Here is a 15,708-nt window from a genome sequence, read left to right on the forward strand (position 1 = left end):
TTCTTTCCTAAGAACTGTGGATCAAGAACCTTGTCTTAGCCGGGCGCTGGTGGCTCACGCCTGTAATCCTAGCTACTCAGGAGGCTGAGATCTGAGGATCGCGGTTCAAAGCCAGCCCGGGCAGGAGAGACCATGAGACTCCTATCTCCAATAAACCACCAGAAAACCGGAAGTGGCGCTGTAGCTCAAGTGGTAGAGTGCTCGCCTTGAGCTGAAGAGCTGAGGGACAGCGCCCAGGCCCAGAGTTCAAGCCCCACGACCGACAAAAAAAAAAAAAAAAAAAAAGAACCTTGTCTTAAACGTAAGACACAACTTAATAAATGTGACTTTTAAAAGTCACTAAACTGTAATTGGTATAATGAGCAAAGTCACTAAGATTTTACAACGTAAAAAGCAGATACAAGAAACTCAGAGGTGCCAACAGTAAAGGCAAGTCCTCTGATATCGTCTTAATTTACAATTAAATTTACAATTTACTTAACAATTTAAGCAAAAAGAATATAAAAGAAGCTGTACAAAATGACTCCCTCAGTATAAATGGAAGGCAGAAAATGCTCAATCTCAAAACAACTGTAAAAAAAGGGAAATAAACAAAATCTAACAACTAATTTTTAATTCTGCTTACATATCTTTAGTGAATAGTTCATAATAGGTGAATGGACTTCACTTACTCATTAAAAACAACCTCTTCCCAATGGCTCTATATCTTTCTGAGGCTAATATGACTATATTCTATGTACAAAATACATACTTTTTTTTAAAAAAAGAATGATGCAGAAAATTTAGAAATAAGAGGACAAAGGCACATCAAACAAATGGAAATAGCACATCAGTAATAGCAGTATTATTAGATATTATAGAGTATAAGGAAAAAAGAACTAAATGAGGAAAAGAAAAGCACCTTGTAACACTAAAAACTACAAATCACAATCAAGATGTAATTCACAGTTATCTACATTCCAAACAGTACATAAATCACCTTTATGGCACAAAAACTACAAGAAAAATGAGCAGTAATAGCAGGAGATGTTAATATCAATCAGTCTTTGTACAGACAGATCAAATAGTAAAAAGGAGTACATAATTGTTAATAAGGTAGATCTTATGTATTTATGTCTGTATGTAATCTATATATATACACCTACACACATCTATATGTCAAACTTTACACAGATGCTACCTGACTTAGAATGGCTGGATTTATCATTTTTCAGCTTTATAATAGTGTGAAAATAAATGCATGCAGGATAAAGTGTACATCCAAATTTGAATTCAGTAGATAAAGGCTGTGTCTCAGTGCTGTTCAGTGGCAGAAGGTCCTAGGTAAGCCATGTGACCACTAGGGCAAATAACTGAACCACTACAGTGTACTGTGTCACTAAACTAAGAGCTAAGAGAACAAGTAGATTAGGTATACTAAGCACATTTTCAACTTTCAGAATATAACATAATTAAGTGGAAAAGCAACTGTACTCATCAAATTGAGTACTTTCCATATACTCATATGACAACAACTGATCAAATACAACAGGACTGAGCCTGGCATAAAGAAATTGAGGTGGCCAAGTGCAAATTTTGCAATACTCACTTTGACCTGCAAGCAAGTACAGTCTGCTCATGGAAGTGAGTGCCTCCTTAAATTTCATACCTTGGGGGCTTCACCTAGTCCTGACCTGATATAGTGACAAAAACCCAGTGTGCTCCAGAAAGCAGTGGAAATATAAACCATACCATCTGATCACAGTGCAATAAAACTAGATTCCACAACAAAATAAAAGGGGCGGGGGAATTCTCTCCCACCTTAAACTAAAAATTTTTACAAGAATTATAGTCTCCCCACCCCACCCCCACCCCCCCCGCAAGGCATTGGAGTAAGGCTATGTTTGGAGGTAAGGCCCTTTTAAAGAAGAAATTAAGAATTGGGAATTGGTGGCTAACACCTGTAATCCTATCTACTTTGGGGGCTGAGATCTGAGGATCACATTCAAAACCAGCCAGGGCAGGAAAGTCAGTGAGACTCTAATTTCCAAAAAACTACTCAGAAAAAGCCAGAAGTGGTACTGTGCCTCAAGTGGTAGAGCACTAGCCTTGAGAAAAAAAATCTTAGGGACAGCACCCAGAACTTGAGTTCAACTCCAAGGACTGGTACAAAAAATAAAAAGCAATTAAGGTTAACTGAAGTTACTAGTATGACACCAGAACATGGGATATACAGAGAAAAGTCCATCAGAGGATAAGGAAAGAATGATCAGCCAGCCAAGGGAACTGGCCTCAGAGAGACCAAGTCAGCTGACACTTTCATTTCACACTTTTAGACTCCACAAATATGAGAAAATAAATTTCTGTTGTTTAAGTGACAAGTCTATGGTAATTTATTACAGGAGGCTTAGAAAATGAATATACTTCCTGTTCAACAATTCTAGTCAAAAGGAAAATATAAACTGAAGTTAGAAACTATCAAAAACCATTAAAATCTAAGGAAACATTTCTTTGCACTGGCTACTCTTACCAATAAAAATTAAAGAAAATTAGTAGAATTAAATTCCAAACAATAACAGTGACCAAAGTAAACTTAAAAGACAGCACTATATGTGTGTGTATTTAAATGTTCATGTTTGTGTATATATACATATACACACACATATTGTCTTAGAAACATCTAAGAAATGAGGTTTCAATACAATCCCATCAAAATCTTAAGAAGCTTTCTGAAAAAAAAAAAGTGATATTGAAATTTATATTGATAGCAAAACCTAAAATATCCAAAAGAATCTTGACAAAAAAGATCAGAAAAGAAGACTTGAACCTAAGTCAAATTTCCTATGACACTATGATAACTACAACTGTGTGTTAGTGTAAGATAGGACAGAATTATGGATGAACAGAATACAGTCTACAGTCAGATACATAGTTTTACAGTCTCTTAATTTTCAACAAAAGTAATAAAAAAAAATAAAGGAGGTCAAGAATGGTGATGGAATAGTTGTACACTTACATAAAAATTTTAAAAATAGTTATTAACCAGGTACTGGTGGCTCATGCCTGTAATCCTAGCTACTCAGGAGACTGAAATCTGAGGAACACAGTTCAAAGCCAGCCTGGGCAGGAAAGTCCATGAGACTCATCTCCAATTAACCACCAGAAAACTGGAAGTGGTGCTGTGGCTCAAGTGGTAGAGCACTAGCCTTGAGCTGAAGAGCTGAGGCACAATGCTCAGGCCCAGAGTTCAAGCCCCACAACCAACAAAAATATAAATAAATAAAAATAAATATTTTTTAAAATTTATTTTGATTTTTTTTGGTCGGTCATGGGGCTTGAACTTCTGGGCTTGGGTGCTATCCCTATGCTCTTCGCTCAAGACAAACGCTCTACCGCTTGAGCCACAGCATCACTTCTGGTTTTCTGGTGGTTAATTGAAGATAAGAGTCTCAAGGACTTTTCTGCCCGGGCTGGCTTTGAACCATGATCCTCAGATCTCAGCCTCCTGAGTAGCTAGGATTACAGGCGTGAGCCATCAGCACCTGGCTAAAATTATATATATATATATATATATATATATATATATATAATATTATATATATTATATATATAATATATATATAATATATATATATATATATATAAATTGCATCTAAAACTTAAATGCAGAAAAACCAAACCATTGTTAATTATTTTTATAATTATTACTGGTAATCTAAAACTTGGGGCCTAACACTGACTAGACAGGTGTTCTTACCACTTGAGCCATACATACTCTCAGACCTTTGATAGGGCTTTTATTTTTTGCCCAGAGTAGGCCTCTGCGTAAGTGATCCTCTTATCTATGTCTTCTGTGTACCTTGATACACCATCATGTCAGGCTTGTAGATTAAGATGAGATCTTGCTAACTTTTCACTTATTCTGGTCTCAAACCTTGATCTTCCTAATTATTTACTGAGTAGCTGAGATTACAAGCCTGTACTATTACCCTCAGACCCTTAGAGTTGAGAGGAAAGTACTGGGATTTTGAACTCAGGCTTTGAGCTACTTAGGCAAGTACTAGGCCATTAAATTACACCTCCACCTACCAAAATTCCTAATCAAACAAAATTTTGTTAGTAATCAAAGGAAATTCTAAAACACATTATAAAATAGATAAACATTGAGATTACCATGCTAAGTGAAACAAGCCAGTAATAAAGCTAACATGATCTCGCTTTTACAAGGTACTTGGAGTACTGAAAGTCATTAAAGGCAGAAAGTGAAGAGTGACTGCCAAGGCTGAGAGGAGAGACAAGGTGTTATGAAACAGATACAGAATTTCAGTTTTACAAAATGCAAAGAGCTCTAAAGAGAGACAGAGGTGAGGTTAAATATTATAAATGCAATCCCTACCATTAAATTGTTCACTTAAAATGGTTAAGATGATCAAATTTTGCTACATTTATTTTGGCACAAAAATTTGAAAAAAAAGGAAATGCAATCCCAATGAAATTACCAACAAACTAATTTAGGAAGCTAGATGATAGTGCCACTCTTTTTACAGTCTCTTTTATAAATGTTTTTTGTATCATTCTGTCTTTTAGAACCATGTCAACCTTCACAAAGCAAAATACACAAATATATATTTATTAGTATATATTTATATATACAGAATAAAAGAGAGTCAACTTAGGACTTCATGCTTGTTAGGCAAGTGTCATGACACTAGTCCTTTTGCTTTAGTTATTTTGCCTGATCATAATTATCCCACCTTTCTACTTGTACCTTCCCCATAGCTAAGATCACGACTCTCATCACTACACCCAGCATATTGGTTAAGATGAGGTGGGCTGGGGTCTGGCTAACTTTTTGACCAGGCAAGCTTTGAACTCTGTACTTGGCCAACTACCCAGTACTTGGATTATGTATTACTAAGTTCTTTCTTTTTTTTTTTTTTTGTCAGTTGTGGGGCCTGAACTGTGAGCCTGGGGGCTGTCCCTCAGGTCTTCAGCGCAAGGACAGTGCTCTATCACTTGAGCCACAGTGCCACTTCCGGCTTTTTTCTTTTTGCTTATGTGGTGCTGAGGAATCGAACCCAGGGCCTCATGCATGCAAGGCAAGCACTCTACCATTGAGCCACCTTTCCAGCCCCTATATTACTAATTTCTTATTCTCAATTGTTGTAATATTATGTAAGTTGTTAATACTTAGTAAATTAGGGAGATAAAATCTGTGATGATTTTATATCATTTTTGTTAATTGAAAATATTTCAAAATTTAAAAATATATATTCAAATATAACCTAATGCTCTGAAGTTCCCTTCTGGCTGATTCTTCAGACATCTGTGCAGCCCGCAATTTCTCTTCACACTGATCCTTTTCAGATTGTCTCCAGACATCATGTTCCACTTTCATTTTCTCTAAGTCCGCTAATTTGTTCTCAAGTTCTAGCCTAAAACAACAGATGATAATTATAAGAACTATGATAAAGATGATACAACAATAAAATTTTTTCATACACAAGGAGATTTAATGCAAGCTAACGTACTTACTTTTCATCTTGTAATAACACAAGTTTTTGATAACCTTCTTCCTTGGCAGCCTGTACTTTCCGTATTAATTCACGATCCTTTTCTACTAAGAGCATTTTATGGTGTTCAATAGCTGATTTGAGAATTTCATTGTCTGACTGTAATCCTAATATATTTCAAGGAGAAAAATGTAGTATAGTCAATATTATTAAGAAAAAAATTCACAATTAACAGCAAGCATATATATATAAGACAGTATAATAATTAAAAATGTAGGAAGTCCCTTTGGATAGGTCTTCACAAAGACCCATACTGATCAACTTCTTAAAGTAAGAATGAAACAGATGAAAACTTAAGAGTTATTTTTTCACACACACAAAAACTTTTCCAAAAAGTTGTATTCATTTACTTATTTGAATCTTGATAGCTGATAATGAAAGGAGCTTATTTTCTTTATCTCTGAAGGGATGCTGCAGCCCTTCAAGTTAACATTTTAACAAAATCATTGACACTTCAAAACTGCTATGTTTCTAGCACATACACACATATGTATATATAATACACATATATATTTACATTTATATATATATATATATATAAAGGAAAATTCACATTTGTCCAGTGAATTCCAAAATCCTCCATGTAATAAGATTACTTTTCTTTTTGGCAGTACCAGGACTCAGGGCCTGGGGCTTTCTTTCTTGGCATGTTTGCTCTATTGGTACACTACTGCTTGAGCCATTAGTGAACTTTCCTTCCTATGTTGGCCTTGAACCTCTTATCTTCAATACCTAGGAATAGAAGCATGAGCTACCAGTGCAGAGGAGAGATGACAATATTTTACAGATGAATTACTAACTAAAACAAATTTGTATTTAATTCAAAATAGAAACACAATGCACCAATCAATTACAGACATCCAAAGAATATTTATTCCCTATGTCTGTGGAAATCCACATTCAACGTAAGCTCTATTTGAAACTACAGAGGCCAGATCAACTATAGACCTACTCAGATACAATACTGCTCAAAAGCAACTTATTAAGTACTTTAAAAGGATTACAGGTGGCTCACACCTGTAATCCTAGCCACTCAGGAGGCTGAGATCTGAGGATCACAGTCAAAGTTAGCCTGGGCAGAAAAATCTGAGACTCTTATCTCCAGTTAACCACCAGAAAACCAGAAGTAGTGCTGTGGCTCAAAGTGGCAGAATGCTAGCCTTGAGCAAAAAGAGGTCAGGGACAGTACCCAGGCCCTGAATTCAAGCCCCACAACCAGAAGAAAAAAAAAGTTAGAAAATAAATTCTAAGACATTGTGATCAGATATTCTAATTCTAAAACAGAACTTTATAAAGTCTACCCTGATCTAGGCTCCCATAATTGTAGGGTTGACACTTTTTTTTAAGTTGAGGCTTGGAATCTACCTATATTCTTTACAATTCTTAGACTTAAAAATGTCCTAGGGCTAAAAACCACATCATCTAAATAAATTTAAAATTATAAATACAGAAAGGATGGAATCCATCTTCCAAGTTTCATTTAATTTACACATTATTACATAAGCTTAAGTTTTTTTCTAAAGGGTAGTTCATACAAAACTTTCAACTTATGTATGTATTCCAAGATTCTACATGTATTCCAAGATTAATTGATAATGGTCAGGTTTTATAATTTGAGTTTATGGCTGAAAATAACAACAAAGCATGGATAATTATATATTACCATCCAGTTCACTTTGAATCTTATTCCTTTCTCTTTCTAGATCACTCTTAGCTCTTGCAGCCTCCAGTTTGATATCTGTTATTTCTAGTTTGTTTGAATGTTTAAGCTCTTTTACCTGTTGAATAATAAATTGAAATTATTATTGGTCATTTTCTTAATTTGTAATATTTACCCAAGAGAAAGAGAAAGGAGAAATGCTTTAGGAGAAGAAATTATAAGTGCGTTCTAGGAAAGAAAGTATCCCAGTGCCTGGAATAGAATTTGTCACAAGGAAACACCAAGCAAACCTTGTCTTCTAACAGAACTAGGACACTTCTTTACAAATATCTGGGTAAGTCACTGGATTTAATCATGCCTTAGAAGTCTTAGCTGCCATTTCTAAAGTCAATACACATACCAGCCAGGCACTGGTGGCTCACACCTGTAATCCTCAGGAGGCTGAGATCTGAAGATCACAGTTCAATGCCAGCTTGGGCATGAAAGGCCATTTCTAATTGATTATCAAAAAAGCCAGAAACAGAGTTGTGACAAGTGCTAGAGCACTGAGCAAAAGAAACTCAAGGACAGCACCCAACCCTGAGTTCAAGACCAGCATCAAAAAAAAGAAAAGAAAAAGAAAGAAAGAAAAAAGTACACATGCCTAAAAAACCACACCAATATACAATATGTATCAGTTTTACAATATTTATGGTACTGTCTGGGTTTGCTGAGAATATCAAAAAGTTACTTTTCTTCCTTCACACTTTAAAGTGATATTTGTGTGTTATCACAATACTGTTAGCTTCAGGAATTCAAGATTCTTAAAGTCAAGTCTATAATCTGTAATGTACTTTCTTTTGCTCTGAAGTAGAAATATTTCTGAAGACTTTAGTTTCTACAAACTCTTAAATTGGCATGTACTCTGGCTGACTTTGAAGAAAAAAGTAAGAAAAACATGATGTGTGTATCTTATCAGAGTTCTAAAGATCAAACACTTCATGGGGTAACTAGAAGAATGTAGCTAACAGAATGTGAAATGTCCTTAAGATCATCATTTTCAAGCCATCTAAGCCACAGATACCAACATAATTTTGTTCTAGAATGTAATAACTATGTATAATTTTAGATAACTTGCAAAAACACCCAGGTGTTTTTTTTTGCATTGCAAACCATTTGCTAGAAATGCAAAATGTTGATGAAAGTTTCAAGTTGCCAAGCAAACTGTGACAGTCATGTTTGAAATATTGTATTAGAATTAATCCTTCCATGGAATCTTTTTACATATAAAATTTCAAGTGAAATTTGCTTTATTTAAAGTTGAAGGATGGTCTTAATACCCCATTTAAATGCAAAATAATGCAAGTGTGCTTTAAAAAAGACAATTCTTTGCAATTCATGTTAATCAACAAGCACAGAGAAATAAATAACACTAAACTGCTTTTTTTTTCAGCAGGGTAGGAAAACACAACTCTGCTCTAACTCAATGTATACAGCACTATAAGAACAGAAAAAGAGGAGAGAAACCAGGGTCAGCTCAGAAGTGAGCCAGAAATTTCAGGTAAATTGTCCTACAGGAAAAGTGGCTAGAAGGAAAAGTGGGAAGCCACCACAGAAGCCCAGTACCTCCAGTGTACCACTGCTGCATTTATGATTCCAGTTCCTCCAGCAGTTTAGTGTGGCTATTTCAGGGATAAAACAATGTGTTGGAAATACTGAGTCCTCAATGTTCTTTTTCAGAATCAAAAATAATTCATAAAGGAATTAGAAGAAAAACATGAGAACTCTCAATACCATGAATTTACTTTTGTGTTTTAAATTCCAGGGCGATATCCAATGCATCTAAAATTATGGTTTTAGCTTTTCAAGAATGGAAATCCAATTTTGTTACTGCACTTAAAAAGACTGTTACGGTTAAACTTATATTAATAAAGTATATAAAGAGTAATCTGGGGGGGAGGCGGGATGAATTGGGAAGGCAGGAAGGGAAGTGATGGTAAATAAAGGAGGAGGTAACAATGCTCAGTATGAAATGTGCTCACTACCCTACTCATGTAACTGTAACCCCTCTGTACAACATTTTTACAATTAAAAAAAATAAAAAAATAACAAATAATAAAAAAGAGAATAAGAGTAATCTCCAAAATCAGAATGACAATTTAATTACAAGAAAAGACTATAATGGTTACTAGCTACTAGTACATTCTTTCTGTTAGATAAAATTATTACATGGACAGTCAAATAACAGAAGATTGGTTGCTTGGTGGTAAGAACAAACAGACTAAGGTAAATGAACTGCTTTATGAACACAGGTTAAAACACACTGGTTTAATATCTCCTAGTAAGAATTATCTCCCCAATGAGACCAACATACTCAAATCCTGCTGACTTTCCTCTTGGTCCCAGCAGTCATGCACACTGCCCCTAAGAATTAGGTTCTACGTGTGTTTAGATATGATAAAAAAAAAATTTCAATATAGAGAACTAATTAAACAACAAATTTGATTCTCATTTTACAGTATTAAGTTTTCTAAAAAATGAAACAAAAGTAAAAGACAACTTACTTTACTGGTCAGTGTATTTATTTCCCGATCAGCTTTATGTAACTTACTGATTAAGCAAGTATTTTGTTCATTGCTTGATTGTAGCTCTTTTTCTAAGCGTTCAGCCTGTAGTTTAGCTGACTGTTTTTCAGCCTTTCAATAACACAAAATACCTTAAAATTTGTTCATTACTTTTCACATTGTATCAAAATAAACTAGACATTATTTATAATTCATTTGCTATCATACCAAAGAAAGAAGACTTTTCTTAAACCAATACAAGTGAAAGATATTTGTTCCATGAAAGATACAACATAGCTATGTGAACCAGAAACTTATCAACAGCCACCAAGAAAATATAGCTCACACACACTTTTCATGAGAAAAAGTATCATGCCACTCATTTCACATCTAATTACCTGAATGCCTATTTGAATGCTGATACCAGTCAACTAACATTTTGGAGTTCCAGATAACTCCCAAGCTACTTAGTAGTTTGCTAAATAACAAAAATGTATATTAAAAGCAAGGGAAGACTCCCTAACAGAAGAAAGAAAAAAGCTGAAAATATAAAATCAATGTTTTTTTTAAGGGAGAGATAAAGACAATATTCAGTTATTAACTAATCAGAAGCCCTTTGAAGTATCTGCAAAGAAGCTCTTGGTTTCATCACATAAATCAAGATTTTTTAATGAAGTCTTTATGTAAGTTGTCAAAAATGTTCTCCATGGTATTACTCAAAGTAGTCTTTCTCTGGGGAGGGAAAACTGAAAGCTTTTATGAAAGATACTTTTGTTCAAGATAATTAAAATGAAAACATTTTGGCATTTAAAGGATAAATTTTAGTTTTACAGCATTTAATTTTATTTATGTCAACTACGTTAAGGATTATGGTCAACAAATAATTCAGCAAACAAAAGCTAATTTCTTCAAATGAAATTTTCTGGCCATAGTGATAACCAAAAAAGTTGAAGAATGAAATATTGGCTGTCATGTGCTTATTTTCATTTCATCTGATAAATAATAAAAATTAAATATAGGCTGTTCTGAAAAATGTCACAAACGAACCATCCATCTGTTGTCCTCATCCAACTTGCTCTGAAAATAATCACTCCAGGTGACCTTTGTGAAAAGTTTCACATTGGTATTACATACTACATTCAACTGCAATCACCCCATTTACTTTGCCATGGCACAAATACATGATAGGTAGAAGAACGGCATAGATAATCTCACTTTGAACATTGAAGAGTCAATGATACTGGCACGTATAATTCAAGAAATCAGCAAAAGCTGACATAGTTTTCATCCAAAACAAAATAAAAATGGCTTCTGTTCTTTAAAACCTATCAGTGTACTCGTACCAAAACAAAAATCATCTTGGATTTGGATATTTGATTTAACTACAGACTAGGTGCCTGATCATTTCCCTCCAACCCACACAACTGTTCTAAAAGCAGGGAGGAGGGGAAAACACCTTTAATTTCACAGAATAAATGAAAAATTGAAAGTGGCCTATCTTTTCTATATGTTAGGCAGCTCAAACGAGAGGTATGTCTGAATGAAATGGAAACCATGAATTTTCATAAGGTAATACTTCCGGAAGTCCCAGCATGGCTCTGCAACACTTCCCTTTCTCTAATGAACTCAGCGAAACAATCCAGTAAAGGTCTGAATGCCATAGGAACCATGCTGAATTTAAGCTACAATTAATTGTTAAGCATGTTATTTCTGTTCAAATAGGACTTACAATTTTAAGGTTTTTTTAATCCTATTGTAAGGAATTTACAATCTCAAAAGAAATTATTCTTTCTGGTTTGGGATGACTTTAGTCTGGACAAAGACAAATTGACTTGGGAGGTTTTTTTAAAATATTGTATTGTGGCTTTGTAATAGTTAACTCACTTGAGGTAAGTGACTTAACTCCTAACAATAAACATCCCTTATAAATGAGGTAGCATGGCTATTATGAATCAATAGCCTTCTTTACAGAAGAATATGTACTCCTGGGATTCCACAAATGCGTCAGCATCAGATTGGTAAGCATACATTTCTGCTCTAAAATCAAACACTTGTCAATTGTACTTTTAAAAACTATGCTATATTCTATGGGGAAGCAATTAAAACCTTACCTCTAGGGATCTGACTGTAGCCTGCATTTCAGCCAACTGTCGCACCTGTATTCTTTGGACATTTTCTACCTGAGCACCAGAATTCTCTTTTTCTGCCCTTAATTCTGCTATTTCAGCTTCCAAACTTTTTAATTTTTGACACAAATGGGTTTTTTCTCGCACAAGTTGCTCCATGCGTTTGCTGTCTTTTGTGAGATCAACTTTGAGCAGCTGGTTATGCAGTTCTTCTTTATCTCTCTCCAGTCTTGCAACCTAATAACCATGTGAAAGAAAACATAAAAGCTTAAATGATTACATTTTTAGTCATGAACATGCTTTACAAGTCAGTAAATTAAAATTAAAAATTACACAACATGAAAGCTCAGATGGGGAAATGAAGTAAAAGGGAAAAAATTCTCAACTGTCACGTCCCTTCATTGTGTACTCAGTGTGACTCACAGTTGAGGGCAAGGACTGTCCTATTTTCCCTCTCTCCCCGCATGGTGTTGAAAATAGGACTTAATCAGTTTCTGACTAAAATTCAAAATTAGAAATAATAGTATAAAAGTGATGATTAAAAGTACATCAAATGTTTTAAAATTCACTCATGCAAATCCAATACATTAACTACGCCTAAGTTTCTGCTCACATAACACTAATTCTTAGGGTGGATCTAAAACAATAAATTATCTATTTCAAGGCAACTAATTCACACAAAGGCAGCTTTATAACACAATACTAATGTAGTCAATGAAAGCTTTTAAATGATAGCTGACAGTTTTATTAAAGTCCTAGTTGAAATGATGGTCTAGTTTTACTTTTTACATCTATTTACTCCAGGGTGTATGTTAACATCACTGGGAAACTTGCAGACAATAGGGGTCTTATCCTTCAAGACAGCAATCACTATCAAAGGCCCAAGGGGCCTCCAAATCAGTGGGCTTCAAATGGATTAATGTCTAAGGCACTCAAGAGAAACCCTGTCTCTGGGGATTAAAGGGCCAAAAACCAGATTAAAACTCATTTTTATTTACTTTGTGATCTCCCCAGCCCCAGCTCACTATACCCTTCTTTCCACCACCACTGTTACCACCAGAACCACATCTCTCTTAACTACACTTAACCATTCATCTCGCCAGCCCTTTGTGCTAGGGAAAGAAACCAGAACCTCACACATGCTTGGCAAGCACATTATCTACCACTGAGTCAGAACCCAGCTCAATCAATTCTTTCTATACCATTAGGTCATATTTGATGATTCAATCCTCAAGCAGAGGATCCAACTATTAGGAAAAAAAAAAAAAAAAGGAACTACTACCGTTTTAAGCAAGATCAATGGTTATGGTTATTTGTAGCTGGAATTAACTCTGATGATTCTAAGGCAAAAGGAACCTAAAGCATTGTTTTGGAACCTAAAAAAATGTGGCCCAAAAGACAAGTAATTGCTCACAAAGCTATCAATAAGTATAAGAGGATGAAACCTCCACTCCAGGGCAGGATGTGTTTCTTCATCTGCAAAATAGAGGATCGAACTTAGCAGCCCTCTGAGATCTTTGTCAATCTTACAATGTGGTAAAAGCAGTTTAGGTTTGAACATGCTCACTTAAAGTATAAATGAGAAATATAAGTAGAGTATCTAGAAGTCAAATGCAGTTTTACAGAAACAAAATTTATCCTTGCTGGCACCTGTAGCATTTTGAGGTAAGCCTTCAAATGCCCTACTAAGGCTGGGGATGTAATCTAGTGGCAGAATAGTTGCTTAGCATAAATAAAGTCTTAAGTTCAATCCCCAGAACCCTATGTGGACTGGAGAGGGGGGAATTCAACTAATTAGTATCTATTTCCTATTCTTCTTTCCATAGTGTACATGGAACCCTTACCCTGACTTTAGATCTGGGACTAACCTTTTTCCAATTTTTCTTTCAGCTCACTGTGTGACTTTAAGTCACATGTTCATTCAGGCCTCAGTTTAATTGAAGGGCTTGAGTTGGATGATCTTTAAGACATTGTTCAGTTTTTACATGAGGTAACTCAGTTTTTGTTTTGTTTTGTTGGCAGTGGTGAGGACTGAATCCACGGTCTTTACATCTAGGCTATGACTCTATTATTGAGCTAAAAGCACAGCCCCCAAATACAGTTTTAATGTGTTAGAAGTATGACAACTCATCACAGGATTCAATGAATAACAGATCCAGTAAATGGTGTTTATTATGGATCAAAGTCTGAAATAAGTACCCTGCATACCAAATCAATAGTTAACACTGCTTCTGCAATGTCCACTTACATAGTTCATGATCTCTACCAGCATGCTTCCTATATTACTGCTTCTCCATAAGTTTTAAGGGGCATCTGTGTGACAGCTGTAATGATAGGTGAAGCAATAGCAGCTACTAGATTGTAAAGTCTTGATTATATCCTACATGTACAATTCCTAGACCAGAACTCACTATCACATCATCCCTGCACAAGCAGGTGATGACCACCTTCTAATTCCTGTATTCATTTACTAATAGTAAATATTTATTGAGTACATACTGTGTACTAGTGCTATTTTACGTAGTGAGGGTACATGCAATGTAGCAGATAAAGCAAACACAAAAGCTCTGCAGTGAAGGTCTTTCATACTCAATCATTGCCATAATACTACTCCAGTCTCATTCATCTGGGTACAATCGTGGACACATTCTCTGCTCTTCCTTTCCTCCACCCTTAATCAGATTCATCTGTCATTTTCTCTGATGTCCATCATTTGTTTTGCCCTTAACTTTCCCTCTAAATTTCCAAAGGTCTTTCTCTGAATTTCTCTTTTTATGACATTTATCCAAATCTGCCAGTATCACAGTTACCTCTATATTTACTTTATTCATGTCTAAAATATAAACTTGTTCGACAGGTAAAACAATGTATTAACCAATTTTCCAACAATTGTTGAAGTAGAGGAAATGGACAAAAACATCACTGAATAGAAAGAGTGGTTGCTATTCTTTTCAAAGAATGAAAGTGCCATTCCAGCACTCCCAAAGCATAAAGAAAGAAAGGTAGTCTATATAATTGTTTCATTCATCTTTGGTTTTATTTCCTTTATGATACAACAAAAGGAAATGGGTAAATGAGTAGGCTCTCGAGTCAAACCACCTAGCATCTTTTATTTTCAGTATTTTAAGATACTGCTATTTTCTTCAGGCTTGTATTATTTCTAAAAAGAAGTATACTATTATTCCTATCCTTGATTCTTCTGTACAAATTATCTACCTCTACTCTTTTTTTCTTCTTTTTTCTAACCAGGGGTGAGGAGTGATTGAGATAGGGTCTAATATGTAGCCCAGGCTGGCTTCAAACTCTATTACCCTCCTCAGCCTTTTGAGTACTGGGATGATAAGTATTTATCACAATTTCTGGCTTGGTTGCTTATTTTCAAAAATATCTGTATCTACCTCCTCAGCCTTCTGAGTACTGAGATGATAAGTATTTATCACAATTTCTTGCTTGGTTACTTATTTTCAAAAAAATCTGTATCTACAGATGACAGGTTCACATCCAAGAAATTATTGTAAGGAATAACCAGATGATCTTGTGTACACTAGTCCCAGTCTCTTACAATTCTAATAACCATCTTCAACCATCTAGAAGACATTGGGTTAAATCTTAATTTTTCTTTAGATACTTTCTTTAAATCACTTAAATTAAGCACATTAACTTTTACCTTGCTTTTAGGGTAGAGATTTTTTGGGGGGAGGCATATTTTCACAAAATTAAAAGCAGTGAACCACTCAGCAGATCACACAATGACAAAATTGGTAATTCAGGACTGAAAGCTTTTTATACCAACAGAACTAGGTAGTACACATTCAAGAATTTAAATT

The 15,708-nt window shown here is 34.9% G+C and overlaps 1 protein-coding gene across 1 annotated transcript in view; it reads right to left on the reverse strand.

Annotated features, from left to right (window-relative positions):
* The window catches only part of Cep83 (centrosomal protein 83), an 82,239-nt gene that overhangs the window by 28,290 nt on the left and 38,241 nt on the right, over positions 1 to 15,708 (reverse strand). The window contains exons 6-10 of the mRNA XM_069990110.1: positions 11,867 to 12,118; positions 9,756 to 9,887; positions 7,216 to 7,330; positions 5,515 to 5,659; positions 5,265 to 5,414 (exon numbers count right to left, since the gene is read on the reverse strand). Of these exons, the coding sequence (XP_069846211.1) occupies positions 5,265 to 5,414; positions 5,515 to 5,659; positions 7,216 to 7,330; positions 9,756 to 9,887; positions 11,867 to 12,118 (794 nt within the window). The remainder of the gene's footprint in view (positions 1 to 5,264; positions 5,415 to 5,514; positions 5,660 to 7,215; positions 7,331 to 9,755; positions 9,888 to 11,866; positions 12,119 to 15,708) is intronic.

Source organism: Dipodomys merriami, unplaced genomic scaffold, assembly GCF_024711535.1.
Source record: "Dipodomys merriami isolate MVZ:Mamm:240054 unplaced genomic scaffold, mDipMer1.0.p SCAF_10, whole genome shotgun sequence".
In the NCBI taxonomy this organism is placed as follows: Eukaryota; Metazoa; Chordata; class Mammalia; order Rodentia; family Heteromyidae; genus Dipodomys; species Dipodomys merriami.